Raw genomic sequence first — 17,357 nt, forward strand, 5'->3', positions numbered from 1 at the left:
AAAGAAGCTGCGCTCTTTCGGCATCAAAGGCAAGCTCTACGACTGGATTGCTAGCTTCTTGGCGGGCCGGAAGCAGCACGTCATCGTAGATGGAGTCAGGTCCTCAACCATAGAAGTCATCAGTGGGGTCCCTCAGGGTACCGTCCTAGGCCCCCTTCTTTTCCTCATCTATATCGATGACATCTTCTCTGTTGTCAAACACAGCAAAATCAAAGTGTTTGCAGATGATTCTAAGCTCCACAAAGACATATCCTCGCATGTTGATCGCATCCTTCTTGAAGAAGATCTCCTCTCTGTGGTCAACTGGGCAGAGGCCAACAACATGGAACTTAACGAGGAAAAGTTCCAGCTTCTGCAGCACGGCAAACTGCCTGACTGGAAGCAGCCCTACACCTTACCATCTGGACAAGTCCTCCATGGTTCCGACCATGTGAAAGACCTGGGCGTCTATGTTGATGTCAACCTCAACTGGAGAACACACATAGCTATGAAATCCTCCAAGGCAAAGAACATGGCTAGCTGGGTGCTACGCACTTTCACCTCCAGGGATGTAGCCACCATGATGCTACTCTACAAATCCTATGTGCGGTCCCACCTGGAATACTGCTGTCCACTGTGGTCTCCTCACCTGCAGTGCGATATTACCCAACTTGAAGCAGTCCAAAGATCCTTTACTGCGAAGATTCAGGGACTTGGATCGTCAAACTACTGGGATCGACTCCATCGCCTATCCATGTACTCCCTCCAACGGCGGCGTGAGAGATACACCATCATCCTAGTTTGGAAGATCTACAACAACATCATCCCGAATGCTGTGAACCTCGACTTTCGCGAGACCTCACGGCACGGCACTTCCTGCATACGGCCACTAGGATCATCGAAATACAGCAGCATTAACACCTTGAGGTTCCACTCATTCGCCTCGAGAGCCTCAGCACTGTATAACGTGGTCCCTCCTAGCATCAAAGTGCAAACATCTCTGGCTACCTTCAAGTCAGCACTTGATGCGTTCCTTCACACTTTCCCTGACACTCCACCAACACCTGGGTACACTGGACAGAACAGGAACTCAATGTTGGAGTGGGCCGGTAGCACGTGTCTGTAACGTTGCTACAACACTGGCGGTGGAGATGCGAGACATCTTGGCCTGAGCCCTACAGCTCAAAACCAACCCAAGTAAACCAAGCAAGTAAGGGACGTTATGGGATAATTTAATGTAAACTAGTGAGGGGTGCAAATCCGAATTAAAAAGTAATAAAACTGCATTGCGACATACGGCCCAAGATAGCGCCAGAGAGACCAAAACGGATGGTTAATGTGTATAAATCTCCAAGACAGATGGTAAATGCTGTCTTGGAGATTTATACACACACAGAAGCACTTGTAATGCTCTTTTATACAATCTGGAAATCTAAAATTAAGCTCAGGAAAGTGGCAATAAACTAAATAAAACGTGTATACATTTAAAAACACATTAACGGTTCAATACGGGATGGCCGTGGCTGCACCACCTCCGTCCAGCAGGAAGCGCTGTGCTGTCGGATCTACGATCCGGGTTTAAAACCACCAAAGAAGAAACCAGGAAACGCCTTCTGTTATGAACCTGACATCCACGGGTCAGAGAACCAGTCCCGATTCAGTCCGGGATCTATAATCACACCTAATGATCCTCTATCACCTCTAAAGGCTGCACTGCCATGCAGACTACGTGGTTTAAACAGGCGGTCGACCGTCGCTTGTGGGTCACGTGTCTGTCAATTTCATCCAGACCTGCATTCACACCTGTTGGCGGGTCGTGGAGCGGTTCTAGACCTGTTGGGGGGTCGTGGACCGGGTCTAGACCGCCCTGCACCCCTACTTGGGGGACGTGGACTAGATCTACCTGCACCCATGCTGGGGGGTCGTGGATCCGACCCGTAGGGTTTGACACCGGGGTGAAGACCTACAACAGTCTGACCCGACGGAAGGAGCCCCTCATTCTGACGCGGGACCGGGTCGCCACCTGGTAGGGCTGCGATATGATATGTACTAAGATGATGAGTTATGACGTTGTTGTCATTTCGGCTTAGCTCACGAGCGACCTTCCGGGATCGAACCAGCGACCCTCAGGTTACAAGTTAGTTCGATCCCCAGCTCCTCCTAGCTCCTGTGAGCTAGGAATGTACGTGTGTATGGATGGGTGACTGTGTATGAATGTGTGAATGGGTGATCTGGTGTATGAATGAGTTATCTGGTGTATGAGATGGGTGAATGTGTGTATGAATGTTTTTGGGTGAATATGTGTAAATGGGTGATCTGGTGTATGAATGCGTGAATGTGTGTATGAAAGAGTGATCCGTTGAATATGTGTTTGAATGGGGGATTATGTGTAAATGGGTGTGAATGGATGAATGTGTGTAGGAATGGGTGTACTTGTGTATGAACTGGTGATTGTGTGAATGTGTACGAATGGGTGAATGTTTGTATGAACCGTTGTGAGCGTCTGCTAAACGCCCTAAATGTTAATGTAACTCGTAAACTGGTCCCATGTGGTGATTGTCTTCAGGTACAGCTGCGGCCCCACGGTCTACGACCACGCCCACCTCGGCCATGCGTGGTAACCAACGACGACCAAATCAGTCCATTAGATCCATTTAACGTCCAGTGAATGCTTCAGAGGTGAACGGGTTCCTCTCGGTCTCTCTCTGCAGCTCGTACGTCCGCTTCGACATCCTCCAGAGGATTCTGTCCCGGGTGTTTGGGGTCAGCGTCGTCCACGCGTTGGTCATCACCGACATCGACGACAAGATCATCAAGAGGAGCCAGGAGGTGCCGCCGCGACGTCACCACAGACATCACTGCATTGATCAACAAAACACGATTACATTCAGGGCGTTGAGGATGTTCATAGAACCAAGTGCCAAGCACTAACCATCACTAGGTTAACCCATTCCCCGTAGACAACACAGATAGATAGGGTAAGAAGCTACACCATGCTAAGGACTGTTTTTATGTCCAAGGACGTACAACATGTAATAAGTGTGTACATTAAGTACTAGGACGTACAACACACAATAAGAGCGTACATTAAGTGCTATGACGTACAACACACAATAAGTGTGTACATTAAGTACCAGGACGTACAACACACAATAAGTGTGTACATTAAGTACCAGGACGTACAACACACAATAAATGCACACTTATTGTTAAATAATTATAGAGATAATTGTGTTCTGTATTTGTTTACGCGTCTGATAAAACCTTTGACTTTGTAGGAGAACATGTCTCCCACGATCCTGGCCAGGATATACGAAGAAGAATTCAAGAAGGACATGCTGTCATTGAAGGTGTGTGAAGACACTTTTGTACTATGTTTAGAAATATCATTCAGAATGTTAAGCTATATCAACATGTATTAAAAATATACAGAGTTCATTGCACTGACTGCTGTGCTAACATTACATTCAAAGATGTTTTAACTCATTGTAAACTTTTGTGAAGAATCAGTTCTGTGCTTAGAAATTGTTTGTCTGAGTTATGGATCAGATAGTTTTACCCTTTATTTGAAATCAGATTTAAGTTTAGAGGACAAATTCTGATACCTAATAGGTTGCAGTACCCATTATAGAAAAGCAGGATTGCCGTTGAGAAAATGTGCTTTCTCTATAATTAAACTTGCATTAAAAATCAGTTCTGTGCTAAGCTATCATTTATCTGAATTAGGGATGAATAGTGCAGTTCCTTTCGTTCTTTATCTGTTTAAATCAGGATGTGTATGTTCTAAATGGTTTGCTCTAGGTCCTAACTCCCACGGTGTACTTGAGAGTGACTGAAAACGTGCCTCAGATCGTGGCGTTTATCGAGCGCATCGTGGCTAACGGTCACGCCTACCCCACGCAGAAAGGTAAACAAACGTTATTTAATATCCTACACGAGTACGAGTTAGTGTGTTTTATCGAATAGCCTCCGCACCTCAGAGTGGAATATCCTCATTATACCAGGCCCGATTAAAGAATCATATCTTTCTTTGTTATTCATCTTTTGGAGTCATTCGCTCTTATACCTCATTTTGTATAATTGGATTCAATTAAAGGATGATAACATTTACATTAACATTCAGGGCGTTTAGCATACGCCTACATCCAGAGTGACTTACAATAAGTCAGTTTGTCTCCAGAAAGAAGAAACAACAACAATCTATCTCTGTGTGTACAGTAAGGAAGTTCATAGAACCAAGTGCCAAGCACTAACTACCACTAGGTTAACCCATTCCCCGTAGACAACTAATATTCGGCTGTAAGACTACATCATAGCCGTGCAGTTATTGAAAGTTAAACCACACTCCTCCAGAAAGTTAGAATATAGTATTCAGTTTTAAGCATTATTCTTTAACTGAATGCATAAGCATCCCTCTGATAAAGTACATTTTGCAATTCTGTTTTGCAATTCTGTCGTAGTTTGTCTCGTTCCATCCCCAACGTTTTGTCGTCACTGTTTGTTATCTGCGTGGCGGTAGGTGACGTGTACTTCGACATCCGGAGTATCGGCCAGCGCTACGGGAAGTTCTCCGGTTCCGTCGAGCTACCCAGCGAATCCGGTCGGTTCTACGTTTCAAACAAAAAGCAGAGCTTAATTTTCCCAGAATCCTTCACTCCCACCTCACTCCAGCCTTGTTTGTTTCGTCCGATCTTTTGGGACAGCGGACTCCGATAAACGTGACGCGCGGGACTTCGCCCTCTGGAAGGCCGCCAAGCCGGGGGAGCCGTCCTGGGACTCCCCCTGGGGTGGGGGGAGACCGGGCTGGCACATCGAGTGCTCCACCATCGCCAGGTGAGGAGGGGGGAGGAGGAGGGAGAGAGGATAGAGGAGGAGGGGGAGGGGGGAGGAGGAGGGAGAGAGGATAGAGTAGGAGGAGGAGGGGAAGGGGGGAGGAGGAGGGGGAGAGGTGGTGGGGGAGGGGGTTGGGGGGGAGGAGGGGGGGGAGGGGGAGGGAGAGGGTAGAGGGTTAGGGGGGAGGAGGGGGAGGGAGAGGTGGGGGGGAGGGGGGAGGAAGACGGAGGAGGAGGGGGGAGGAAGACGGAGGAGGAGGGAGGGAGGGAGGGAGAGGTGGGGGGGAGGGGGAGAGAGGGAGGCCATGTACAACAAATATGGACGTACAAAATATAAGTGTGTACATTAAGTGTACGTCTATGTGTATTAAGTGTCAGGACGCCTGACCCCCCCCTCTCTCTCCCCGGCTCAGTATTTGGCAGCCAGCTGTGTGTCTGACCCGCCCCTCTCTCTCCCCAGCTCAGTATTTGGCAGCCAGCTGGACATCCACTCTGGGGGGGTGGACCTGGCCTTCCCCCACCACGAGAACGAGGTGGCCCAGAGCGAGGCCTACCACCGCTGCCCCCAGTGGGGGAACTACTTCCTGCACTCAGGTGGAGGGCGCCCATATTAGGAAACACTTCTCACTCTCAGGGTGCACTCACACTAGGCCATCTGGCCGTGGCCGTTGGCCGTTGGCCACTGTGGCCTGGCCACAGTAGGCTCTTGTACACACGTCATCACGTCGTAATACGTCATCACCAAGCGTCCGCTGCATGGACCATAATAAAGTCTGCCGCCAGTCAGAGTTTTAACAACAATGGACAACAACACAGAGAACACAGGTCGCACTTTGCTGAGTCTGTTGCTTATCGTCTGCCCAAATGGCTAACAGACACTTGACTTCTCTCTGGGACCAACGTGAACGAACAGTTGAACCGCTTGATGCCATCTTTACCGTTTGATGGGAAAGAAGGCTCGTCGCCTTTATTATGTCCGTGGTCGTCGCATGGACTATACGTCATCCAGCTCAGGTTGCGTAGCCGTGCGTGTGCGCGTGTCGGCTCATTAGCATCTGTACCGTGGCGGCCCGTAACGTAGCAGCACACCTCTCCCGAGTGGCCAAATTGGCCCGGCCTGGCCACACTCACACTGGCAGATTTGAGCACGGTTAGGTGCGAAAACGGCCACGGCCAGATGGCCTAGTGTGAGTACACACACACACACACACACACAAACACACACACACACACACACACACACACACACACACACACACACACACACACACACACTAATGCAACACACACTAATGCAACACACACACACTAATGCAACACACACACACTAGGGGTGTGATGAGATCTCGTGCCGCGAGATTAAACTCGACGATATTACCCGTCGGGTTAAAAATCTGTCTCGTGAGATTTGTGTGCTATCTAAACTTCTATTTGTGGCCTCAAGGGGCAGTAATGCGCCTTTGCTACGTCTAGCCTGCCAGAACCTAACGTAGGAGAAGGAAAAGAAGAAGAGGAGGAGAAGGAGGGGAAGCAGGGGAAGCAGCCATAGGCAGCCAGAATGACGTCGGAAAATACCCGTATTACCATCGAAGACCCCCCCGCCACTTTTAAATCATTTGTTTGGCAGCATTTTGGGTACCCGGCGGAAATGATGAAGTTGTCAGTGACATACTTGGTCAGACTCTGTTGGCACTATTTGCACTCTGTATTGACGGAGTAGAACTTTGATTTGGTTTTGCACATAATATTGTTTGCATTTGAAAAAAAGAGAATTATTTAATTTTATTTATTATACTTCAACTTTTATAAATTTTAGTTTTAGTTTCAATTACATGCATGTAAAGAGTTATAATAAAACATTTTAAAATGCATGTGTAACTCGGTTAAATAAAAGTCTGTTGGTCCAGTCATATATTTTGTCATTGTAGTTTTCTTAAAATTTCGTCTCGTCTCGTTCTCGTGAACCGAATATCGTGTCTCGTCTCGTGAGCTGAGTGTATCGTCACACCCCTAACACACACACACACACTCACTAATGCAACACACACACACACTAATGCAACACTCACACACACACTAATGCAACACACACACATAATGCAACACACACACACTAATGCAACACGCACACACTAATGCAACACACACACACACAGACATTAATGCAACGCACACACACTTATGCAACACACACACAGACACACACTAATGCAACACAAACACACACATACATGCAAAACACACACACACACACACACACACACACACACACACACACACACACTCATGCAACACACACACACACGTAACCCAAATAATCTGCTTTGTTCTTCAGGTCACTTGCATCTCAAAGGGAGTGCCGAGAAAATGTCCAAATCCTTGAAGAACTTCATCACGATAAAGGTCAAATGTTTCTCATAACGCGACAACACAACGCTTAACGTAGAACGCGCACCTCGCTGCGTTGCGATCGCACAACGTGTTTTCAAACTGCGATTTTTTACGGGAATTGCGAAAACGTGATTTGACTAATTATGCGTCGGGTTTGTGATTTTTCCCTCCAGGAGTTCCTGCGGTCGTACTCTGCCCATGAGTTCAGGATGTTCTGCCTGCTGACGAAATACAGATCAGGTACAAAGTCTCACGCAGGAGGTTACTATACGGTTAATTAGCTTGTTAATGGGTCGCAATTAAAACAACACAGACCCGTCTGTCTGTCCTGACCTGTCTGTCTGTCTCCTCAGCAGAACATAGACTCGTCTGTCTGTCCTCTGACCCGTCTGTCTGTCCTCTGACCCGTCTGTCTGTCTGTCCTCTGACCCGTCTGTCTGTCCTCTGACCTGTCTGTCTCTCCTCTGACCCGTCTGTCTGCCCTCTGACCCGTCTGTCTGTCCTCTGACCCGTCTGTCTGTCCTGCCCTGTCTGTCTGTCCTCAGCAGAACACAGACCCGTCTGTCTGTCCTCTGACCCGTCTGTCTGTCCTGACCTGTCTGTCTGTCCTCACACCCGTCTGTTTGTCCTGACCCGTCTGTCTGTCCTCTGACCTGTCTGTCTGTCCTCAGACCCGTCCGTCTGTCCTCAGACCTGTCTGTCTGTCTTCTGACCCGTCTGTCTGTCCTCTGACCTGTCTGTCTGTCCTCTGACCCGTCTGTCTGTCCTCTGACCTGTCTGTCTGTCCTCTGACCTGTCTGTCTGTCCTGACCCGTCCGTCTGTCCTCTGACCTGTCTGTCTGTCCTCAGACCCGTCCGTCTGTCCTCAGACCTGTCTGTCTGTCTTCTGACCCGTCTGTCTGTCCTCTGACCTGTCTGTCTGTCCTCAGACCCGTCCGTCTGTCCTCTGACCCGTCTGTCTGTCCTCTGACCCGTCTGTCTGTCCTCTGACCCGTCTGTCTGTCCTCTGACCTGTCTGTCCTGACCTGTCTGTCTGTCCTGACCTGCAGCGATCGACTTCAGCGAGGGCAGCATGCTTGCGGCCCGCAGCCAGCTGGGGGCGCTGGTGACCTTTGACCACGGGGCCCAGGCCTACCTGAGGGGCCAGCTGCTCTGCCCCCCCCTGGACCCGGACCGGCTCTGGGACAAGTAGGCCCTCCGTGACCTCTGACCTGGTGCCTCAATATTCTAGCATGGTTTCGAGTCCGTAGGGATTTGAACTTTGACCTTGATGGATGCTCCATGACCTCCACTTTGAATTGCGGATCACATTGAATGATCTCTGATCACATTGAATGATCTCTGATCACATTGAAGGATCTCTGATCACATTGAAGGATCTCTGATCACATTGAATGATCTCTGATCACATTGAAGGATCTCTGATCACATTGAAGGATCTCTGATCACGTTGAAGGATCTCTGATCACAATGAATGATCTCTGATCACGTTGAATGATCTCTGATCACGTTGAAGGATCTCTGGTCACGTTGAATGATCTCTGATCTGCGGTCGCTTAACTGATGAACACTGATCAAAACGGATCAAATCTCAACTCATCCTAACTTCTAATAGTGTTCAAATGTTGTGCCTAAATGTATTCGTCAAATCAGACTGTAGACTCCAAAGTCTTTGGTTAGTTCATATCTAGAGTGATGACGGACAAGATACAGTCAATGAAAAACATGTTTCACTTTCTGTTGCTTCATTACCCGTTTAATTATCAGGTCATTAAGGCCTAAACGGTCAGAATGGATTTAATTTGATGGCTTCAGCTCATTAGTAACGGACCTAGAATGTGGTAGGATTGGAAATTTAGACTTTTAAGTCTTTTAATCGATTCGATAATTGTGTGTTTTTGTTTGAACAAAACCAAAATGTATGTGTTGTATGTATGTTGCGTGCTGCCCTCTTAGCAAGATCTCTCTCGGAAAAGAGGTTTTAAATCCAAATTAGACTTTTATTAAGTCTCATTGACCTAAACATTGACTTCAGTCTCATAAACTTTAACATTTACTTCAGTCACTGTAACGGCAACAATGAATTTGAAACAACTTGGAAACAATGAATTTATTTAAGCTTTGCTTCAGACACATGGTGGGATTGTTATTAAATCAACGAAAGGAAATGGAACAAAACAGGAAGGAACCCTAACTAAACCTGACTCTGGGGGAACACACTATCCCCCCCCGACCAGAGATAAACTGAGTCTTCTAACTACGCTGCTCTAACCTGAACTAACAACCTGAAAACATCCATCGCCAACCACCAGCGCATAAATGATAGGAAAGCAAGAATGTTCCCACCTGGGTAATTGGCGCTTAACAGAAACTTGCAGTAGATACATCAAACTTGCGTCTGATTGACCTTAAATGGACTTGCGTCTGATGGACTTACGTCTAATTATCAAATCTCTTTGTGCGCCCAGGCTGGCGGAGGTCAAAGGTCAGGTGCTGGACGCCCTGGCGGACGACTTCGACACGCCCCGTGCAGTGCACGCCGTCATGGACCTAGTTTCCCATGGCAACCGCCAGCTGCAGCCCGTCGCCGAGGTGGGTGGGGGGGGGCTTTCCATTGGTGGAGGGGCAGCCTGGCTCGGCCAATCGGAGCAGGCCGCGAGCAATGATGAATCTAAAATAAGAAGTGATCTTAAGAATCGTCACTGGGCTTCAAATACTCTTCATATATACGTATGTACACTCCTTTATTTAAAACAAATCTGTTCACCTAATGCAGCAGGATCCCTTTAGTTCAAATGTTTTTAAAGTATGAAAAGCTTTCCTCACGAGTTGGGTCAGGGTTAGGGTTAACCCTGGGTCAGAGTTAACCCTGGGTTAGGCTTAACTCTGACCCAGGGTTAACTCTGACCCAGGGTTAACCCTGGGTTAGGGGTAGGGTTCCAGTCCCTGGGGTAGGGTTAGGGTTCCAGTCCCTGGGGTAGGGTTCCAGTCCCTGGGGTAGGGTTCCAGTCCCTGGGGTAGGGTTCCCGTCCCTGGGGTATGGTTCCAGTCCCTGGGGTAGGGTTAGGGTGCCAGTCCCTGGGGTAGGGTTCCAGTCCCTGGGGTAGGGTTCCAGTCCCTGGGGTAGGGTTCCAGTCCCTGGGGTAGGGTTAGGGTTCCAGTCCCTGGGGTAGGGTTCCAGTCCCTGGGGTAGGGGTAGGGTTCCAGTCCCTGGGGTAGGGTTCCAGTCCCTGGGGTAGGGGTAGGGTTCCAGTCCCTGGGGTAGGGGTAGGGTTCCAGTCCCTGGGGTAGGGTTCCAGTCCCTAACACCCCGGTCCCGGTGTGGCCCCCCAGGCTGACGGTGCGGCCCGCAGCCCGGCGGTGGTGGGGGCGGTGCTGGCCTACGTCAGGGAGCTGTTCGGTCTGCTAGGCGTCGACCTGCTGGACAGACAGGTAACCACTCACCTGGAGAGACAGACTCACACCAGACTCTTGATTCCCGTCAGAAGTTTAGAGGTTAATTAATTAAGTTTAAAGTAGGGCTGCTCCATTATGGATAAAAATCATAACCACCATTGTTTTTGTCAATGTTGAAATCAGGATTAGTTTTGAGTTTGAAAACATGACGTATTTATTCAGCGTGTCTCTCCCAACAAACTCTTTGTAACTGAGAACTTTGAAATGTGGCCTTAAAGAAAATACACAAAATGGGCACAAAGAAAATGTTCAAATCTAAAATAATGTACCGATATGGATCCAGCTGTTCTGCACTTTCTATTAATTATAAAAAAAAAGAAAATCAAAATCAGATTAATCGCCCAGCCCTAGTTTATAACGGATCATTCTGTTGCTTCATTACCTGTTTAATTAATATAAATGAAGGCTTAGACTCCAATTAATGAAGCCTCACCTGTTAATTAAGCCTTTCATTTATTAAGCCTCATCTGTTTATTAAGCCTCACCTGTTAATTAAACCTCACCTGCTAATTAAGCCTTTAGTTTATTAAGCCTCACCTGCTAATTAAGCCTTTAGTTTATTAAGCCTCCCCTGTTAATTAAGCCTCACCTGCTAATTAAGCCTTTAGTTAATTAAGCCTCACCTGTTAATTAAGCCTTTAGTTAATTAAGCCTCACCTGTTAATTAAACCTCACCTGCTAATTAAGCCTTTAGTTAATTAAGCCTCACCTGTTAATTAAGCCTTTAGTTTATTAAGCCTCATCTGTTAATTAAGCCTTTAGTTAATTAAGCCTCACCTGTTAATTAAACCTCACCTGCTAATTAAGCCTTTAGTTTATTAAGCCTCACCTGTTAATTAAGCCTCACCTGTTAATTAAGCCTTTAGTTAATTAAGCCTCACCTGTTAATTAAGCCTTTGGTTAATTAAGCCTCACCTGTTAATTAAGCCCGACCCATCTTGTCGTCGCCCATCAGGAGGAGGGGCTCTCCGGCTCCTCCCCCGTCGTTGTGGATACTGTGGTGGAGCAGCTGTGTCAGTTCCGGAGCCGCGTGCGGAGCTTCGCCCTGGCCCCGTGGGAGGCCCCGCCCCCCCAGGGCCCCGGCTCCGCCTCCGCTAGGCCCCGGACCCGCCCGGACCGGCTCCCCCTCCTGGAGGCCTGCGACGCCCTCAGGAAGGACCTGGCGCCCGCGGGCGTGCTGATCAAGGTGAGGGGAGGGGCTTACCAAAGGTCGAGGGAACCGGTTCTACAAGGGAACCATTTCTGTCATCTCTGAATGAACCGGTTCTACAAGGGAACCGGTTCTCTCATCTCTGAATGGACCGGTTCTACAAGGGAACCGGTTCTGTCCTCTCTGAATGAACCGGTTCACAAGGGAACCGGTTCTCTCATCTCCGAATGAACCGGTTCACAAGGGAACCGGTTCTGTCAGCTCTGAATGAACCGGTTCACAAGGGAACCGGTTCTCTCATCTCCAAGTGAACCGGTTCTACAAATGAACTGGTGCGTCATACGTGTCATACGTGTAGGAGGACACACCCACTTGTGATGTCAGAAGAGGGAGATTTTCAAAACGGCGTGTAACGGCTCACCTCACTCGCGCCTGGTGGTGTAATATGTCACCTTTGAAAGCCCGGTTCCAGGTGGGACCTGGTCCTCAGCTGAACCTGGTTCTTCCGGTGAACCGGTTCTTGTTCCCTTTGCCTTGGCGCCCATCCCTCCTCTCTCTGTACCTCATCATGTAGATCAGGGGTGCCCAACCTTTTTTGACCCAAGATCTACTTTTCAAGTAGCCAACCTCCCGAGATCTACCAGCAAACCTACCTTCGAGCGGGGGGAGGGGGGGGCTTCAGTGGGGGTTTCATTCCGTCTGCGCACGGCACTTTCTCAACGATAATCAATAATCTTCCTCCCACACAGGGTGAAAATGGTAGGTCTTAGCTCGTTTCCCCTCAGCCATGCCAACGTTTAGGAGTGTGTAACTACTGTTGACGGCTTTCAACTGCTGTTGACAGCGCATGCGCTAACGCGCGTATATGTCCCGCGCAAATTGTATTTTATTAAAAAAAAAAAATAATAATAATATTAATCTTCACCCCTCGCGGTCGACTTGGGATCTGTCGGCGGTCTACTGGTAGACCGCGATCGACTGGTTGGGCACCCCTGATGTAGATGATGAGACACAGATCTTCTGTTGTCGACCTCTGATGTTGATGTTCTCCTCTCAGGACCGAGGGGCGACCTCCACCTGGGAGCTGACCAGGAGGGCTGCCCAGGAGAAGGACCAGGACCAGGACTAGATCAGGACCAGGACCTAGACCAGGACTAGACCAGGACTAGACCAGGACCAGGACTAGAACCAGGACCAGGACTAGACCAGGACTAGAACCAGGACTAGAACCAGGACCAGGACTAGACCAGGACCAGGACTAGAACCAGGACCAGGACTAGACCAGGACTAGAACCAGGACCAGAACCAGGACCAGGACTAGACCAGGACTAGAACCATGACCAGGACTAGACCAGGACCAGGACCTAGACCAGGACTAGAACCAGGACTAGAACTAGAACCAGGACCAGGCCTAGAACCAGGATCAGGACTAGAACCAGGACCAGGACTAGACCAGGACTAGAAACAGGACTAGAACCAGGACCAGGACTAGACCAGGACCAGGACTAGACCAGGACCCGGACTAGACCAGGACTAGACCAGGACTAGGACTTGAACCAGGACCAGGACTAGACCAGGACCTAGACCAGGACTAGAACTAGAACCAGGACCAGGCCTAGACCAGGACCAGGACTAGATCAGGACCAGGACTAGGACCAGGACTAGAACCAGGACCCCCCCCCCCCCAGCGTCTGTTTTATCGGGGTACGTTTGCTGACCATCGATTGGACGAGGTTCATTGAAGTCAAAGTCTTATAAACTCGTTAATATCCGACAGACATTTCTGCTCTTGAGTCGACTTGAGGCCCTTTAAAATGTGGAAGGATCGATGAAATTATCAAAAGAATTGATTAGAGGGGACTGAAACCAACGTAACTGGAAGTTTTTTAGGTAAAATGGTAAAATGTTAGGGTCAAATCCATGTTGGGGTCTTCATGGAAGTCAGACCACTGTATCTGTTGATTGTCAGTCACTAAACTTCCAACCCTGTTGAGAAATGAAACCTTGTTACACAGAACTCTTTATTTAATGTGCAATCGTGTTTATTGATTTCATCATCCTCACACATCGGACGCCGTTTCGTTTGTTACCTCAATCATTTGTTTTAAAATGACAAATCCAATTAACGGCAGAACTCCAGTTGGCAATCTGAAAATGTTGTCAACAAATCAAATAAAACGTACAAACAGCTTGGCTGGTCCGGTGGTCTGATGATTGACAGCTCGGATACGGGATGAGTTCCAACAGTGACCGGCGGCCCTCGGCCTAGCTATCGCCTGGGGCGGAGGCCACCGCGGCCATTGTGTGAGGAAGCTAGGAGGTGGCCATTTTGCGAGGAGACGGCCATCTTGTCAGCGAGCGATGCGGCGGCCATCTTGTGAGTCAGGAAGCGACCACACAAGATGGCCACTTCCTCAGAAAAAATGGCCGCTATCTCCTAGCCCTTAATCACAAGAGTGACGAAGCAGTCGCCTCCATTAGCAACATATTAGCGACCCACGGCGGCAGCCGTATTGTGACCACGGCGGCCATCTTGTGGCGGCGGTCAGGCCTGGTTGCGGAGCACGGGCGTGAGGTTGATGAGGGAGTTGCTGGCCTGGGCGGGCTCGGCGATGGAGACGCGCCCCCTCTGCTGGATGAAGCGCGCCACTGCACTCAGCTCCTCCGGGCTGATGGAGATGAACTTCCCCTGGTCGTCAATCACACCTGGGGGGCGGGGACATTTAAAAACATGGTATGGGACCTCCAGGTGAGTCTAAGGGCCCTGATTGGACCACCAGGTGAGTCTAAGGTCCCTGATTTGACCACCAGGTGAGTTTAAAGTGTAATTCCGGCAAAAAAATAAAAGTACTTCGTTTTATGTGCAGGGACCCTAGTCATGCTACTGCAGAGGTTTGGTGCTATTTTTAGCAATATCAGCGGTTCAAAAAAGCAGATTTGGAAGAGAAACTCACTGCCCCAAGCCAACAACATGGACGCCAAACATTGCGCCGGGCAAACTCTAATACTAGATTTTCAATGAAAAAGGTATCTGGAGGGCTTATTTGATGGGTTTCCATGCCAAAACGAAGACCCTGGGTTGAATATTTGCCAGAATTAAACTTTAAGTTGAGTGTGATTAGCCGTTGCAAGCCAGGTCCACCTAGACGCTGGATAAATCAGTCGACCCAGTTTACTGTAGCAAACGTTGCTAATCCATCCAGCGTACTTCTAGTTTGGCACACCCACTTGTGATGTCATTAAAACACAGGAAGAGGCGGAGCTTCAAATAAGTGATCTGAGTTTAAGGGCCCCGATTCTACCAGAGTTCAGGCAGAGTTTCACTCACTCACCTGGTGCCACGACATCAGCCCTTTAAATAAATTAAAATCAAAAGAGACAGACAGACACTTGTGATGTCACTAAAACACAGGAAGTAGGCGGAGCATTAACACACCTGTGAGGGAGCCTTCAGCGAGGAGGTCTTGCAGTCTGGCAATGGCGTCCTGGGTTCGCATCCCGAAGAGTGACGCCAGGTTTTCAAGGAGAACCACCATGGAGTCCTGCCGGGAAAAAAGCGAGCTGAGGCCAAACCACGTTCAGTGGTTAGAAACTAAATCCAAAAAACGGTTTCTAAATCATCTCAAACGGAGCGATGTCATCCCCACAGAATTGTTATCGTAGGGAAAAAAATGTCAAAACATGTCAAGAGTTTGACCATTTATGGTGCAATCGTTCAGTTAAAGGCTGTAGAGAAAACACAATGAGAAAGACTACATATCCCGTATGTGACGTCACACTCCCTGCGACTGGCGTGGACAAGACCGACAATCTCCCCATCGGCATAACTGGAACCCTCCACGTGCCCCGACTTATAATGGTTTCACCTCTTTAGATGCTGTTATCCTCCCCTTGGGAAAGAGCGGTGAAGTGGAGCAGAGCGATCGCCATGTCTGTACCAGCGTGGTGGTGACGTATGCAGGGGCGGTTCTGGGTGGGGGGAGGCGGGGCCAGTGCCCCCGTAAAACTGCACAAGGTGGAACTTGAGATTTATAATATATCATACTGACTTTATTGCTGTTGGTGATGTATGATACTGAGTGGTTTGATGTCTGTGAAGGAAACCCAAAAGGTTGTAATATTGACGATTGCTTTAACCAATGAAACATTTCAAATGTATAATTTGCTGTAACTGAAGGAAACATTTAATACTACGCTACTGAAATAAAAGCTGTGACGGGACAAAGCCAATTATTGTATATTGTGTTTTTGAATGCCGTTACAGTATTAGACTAAATATTTTGCATCCCGGGTTCAACATGAAAATGCATCATTCGCGTCGAGAGCAGCGAAGAGCTGTAATTCCCAAAGAGGCCTCACACAAAACCTAACAGTATCAAACCGCCTTGAAATAAATTGTAGTTTTCTTTGCATGAAAAATTATAATTTTAATGCACATAAAACATGTGTAATCCAAGGCATTTAATGACTGGGATCAGAAAATAATTCTGTTCTCTCCATTGCCTCCCATTCAAATTTTCCGAGTCGGAAGGGGCGCACTTACGAGCTCTAGGGCTGGCCCGAATGCCATTTTTCAGGCTTCGAATACTCGTTGGTTTTTCAGAGCGAATATTCGAATACTCGTTCCAGAAAAAAACACCATCAAAAACCATTAATAATCTCTATACATTCCCTGGAACCAATTTTGACCGTATCTGCATATTTTGTTGAAGATTTAATAGCTTTTGAACGTTAATTAGTAGGCCTAAGTAGGTTGAAGTTCCTTAGTTTTTCCCTGTGAAAGCGAACAGCTGTTGTTCTGTTCCAAATCAGCTGTCCTCTGCCATCTCAGCCCTTAGGGGAGCTTTTCAATTAATCCTGGAACGTGCATCTTTTCAGGGAATTTGTACAATAAATCCATAACAAATACCGAATATTGATTGTCTTATGTGTCCATATTATATCCATTATATTGACCGGGTATTCCCAAGACGCTCACGCTCTGCAGCAAGCCAGTCACAGTTGATTGGCGCTGTACAGCGAACGTAAACAAACAACTAAGCTAAGGTTAGCATTTCGCTCAGCATTACTTTTCCTCCCGAGATCCCGCTAATGTTGTGTTATAAAGTAAAGGGAAACAAGATATCTATTCTTCCTCCACCTCTCTCGCTTCTCTGCTGGGTGTCGCTGACGCTTAAGGCCAATTTCCACCGGAATCGGCACGGAAGCGCCACGGCAGCGAAGCGGCTGTGTTCCGTACTGCAATCCCCACTGGAAGCGGCACGGACACGTTCCGACAGATGGCTCAAGACGTGCATAATTATAATAAGTATTCATACAATATTATTCACAAGTTATATTCAAACCATATATATATATATATACACACACACACATAGGCCTACCTTATAATCAACCATACACATAACCCATTAAATACGGTAGACCTATGATTTCTAGATGTCATGGCAACGTCCACTCGCGACACTGGACTTGCGAGGCATCGACGCGGACTTTCAATTCTTCTTTGCCACTGATTAGCTATTGATACCATACCATAGATAGACTGT

At 48.1% G+C, this 17,357-nt stretch overlaps 4 protein-coding genes across 24 annotated transcripts in view; 2 read left to right on the top strand and 2 right to left on the bottom strand.

Annotated features, from left to right (window-relative positions):
* Window positions 1-17,357, bottom strand: part of LOC132460630 (NACHT, LRR and PYD domains-containing protein 3-like) — a 521,671-nt gene that overhangs the window by 266,740 nt on the left and 237,574 nt on the right. The window lies entirely within an intron of this gene.
* Window positions 1-17,357, top strand: part of LOC132460633 (NACHT, LRR and PYD domains-containing protein 12-like) — a 272,380-nt gene that overhangs the window by 135,485 nt on the left and 119,538 nt on the right. The window lies entirely within an intron of this gene.
* cars2 (cysteinyl-tRNA synthetase 2, mitochondrial) lies at window positions 1,548-13,998 on the top strand. Of its 2 annotated transcripts, none has more exons than XR_009526399.1 (16): window positions 1,548-2,005; window positions 2,546-2,596; window positions 2,691-2,808; window positions 3,258-3,329; window positions 3,781-3,886; window positions 4,499-4,579; window positions 4,683-4,812; window positions 5,272-5,405; window positions 7,147-7,214; window positions 7,376-7,442; window positions 8,252-8,390; window positions 9,671-9,794; window positions 10,536-10,634; window positions 11,614-11,844; window positions 12,866-13,031; window positions 13,309-13,998. XR_009526399.1 is itself a non-coding variant. In XM_060055486.1 (16 exons), the coding sequence occupies exons 1-15, from the start codon at window positions 1,698-1,700 to the stop codon at window positions 12,935-12,937; spliced, it is 1,800 nt and encodes a 599-aa protein (XP_059911469.1). In that variant the 5' UTR covers window positions 1,548-1,697; the 3' UTR covers window positions 12,938-12,951; window positions 13,051-13,150. The 2 variants fall into 2 exon arrangements, 1 of the variants encoding a protein (XP_059911469.1); XM_060055486.1 differs by lacking the exon at window positions 13,309-13,998 and adding an exon at window positions 13,051-13,150 and having other exon boundaries at window positions 12,866-12,951.
* LOC132460742 (DDRGK domain-containing protein 1-like) lies at window positions 13,827-15,390 on the bottom strand. The gene is made up of 2 exons (XM_060055618.1): window positions 15,245-15,390; window positions 13,827-14,514 (listed from the first exon to the last, which is right to left on the bottom strand). The coding sequence occupies exons 1-2, from the start codon at window positions 15,342-15,344 to the stop codon at window positions 14,354-14,356; spliced, it is 261 nt and encodes an 86-aa protein (XP_059911601.1). The 5' UTR covers window positions 15,345-15,390; the 3' UTR covers window positions 13,827-14,353.

The sequence above is a fragment of the Gadus macrocephalus genome, chromosome 7, assembly GCF_031168955.1.
Source record: "Gadus macrocephalus chromosome 7, ASM3116895v1".
In the NCBI taxonomy this organism is placed as follows: Eukaryota; Metazoa; Chordata; class Actinopteri; order Gadiformes; family Gadidae; genus Gadus; species Gadus macrocephalus.

Bases quoted from the DNA above. Each gene is read 5' to 3' on its own strand.
- cars2 (XM_060055486.1), top strand. From the start codon at position 1,698: ATGCAGACTACGTGGTTTAAACAGGCGGTCGACCGTCGCTTGTGGGTC. The intron at 9,795-10,535 runs GTGGGTGGGGGG...GTGGCCCCCCAG, and splicing joins AGCTGCAGCCCGTCGCCGAG to GCTGACGGTGCGGCCCGCAG. The intron at 11,845-12,865 runs GTGAGGGGAGGG...TTCTCCTCTCAG, and splicing joins CCGCGGGCGTGCTGATCAAG to GACCGAGGGGCGACCTCCAC.
- LOC132460742 (XM_060055618.1), bottom strand. From the start codon at position 15,344: ATGGTGGTTCTCCTTGAAAACCTGGCGTCACTCTTCGGGATGCGAACC. The intron at 14,515-15,244 runs GTGTGTTAATGC...CCCGCCCCCCAG, and splicing joins CGCTGAAGGCTCCCTCACAG to GTGTGATTGACGACCAGGGG.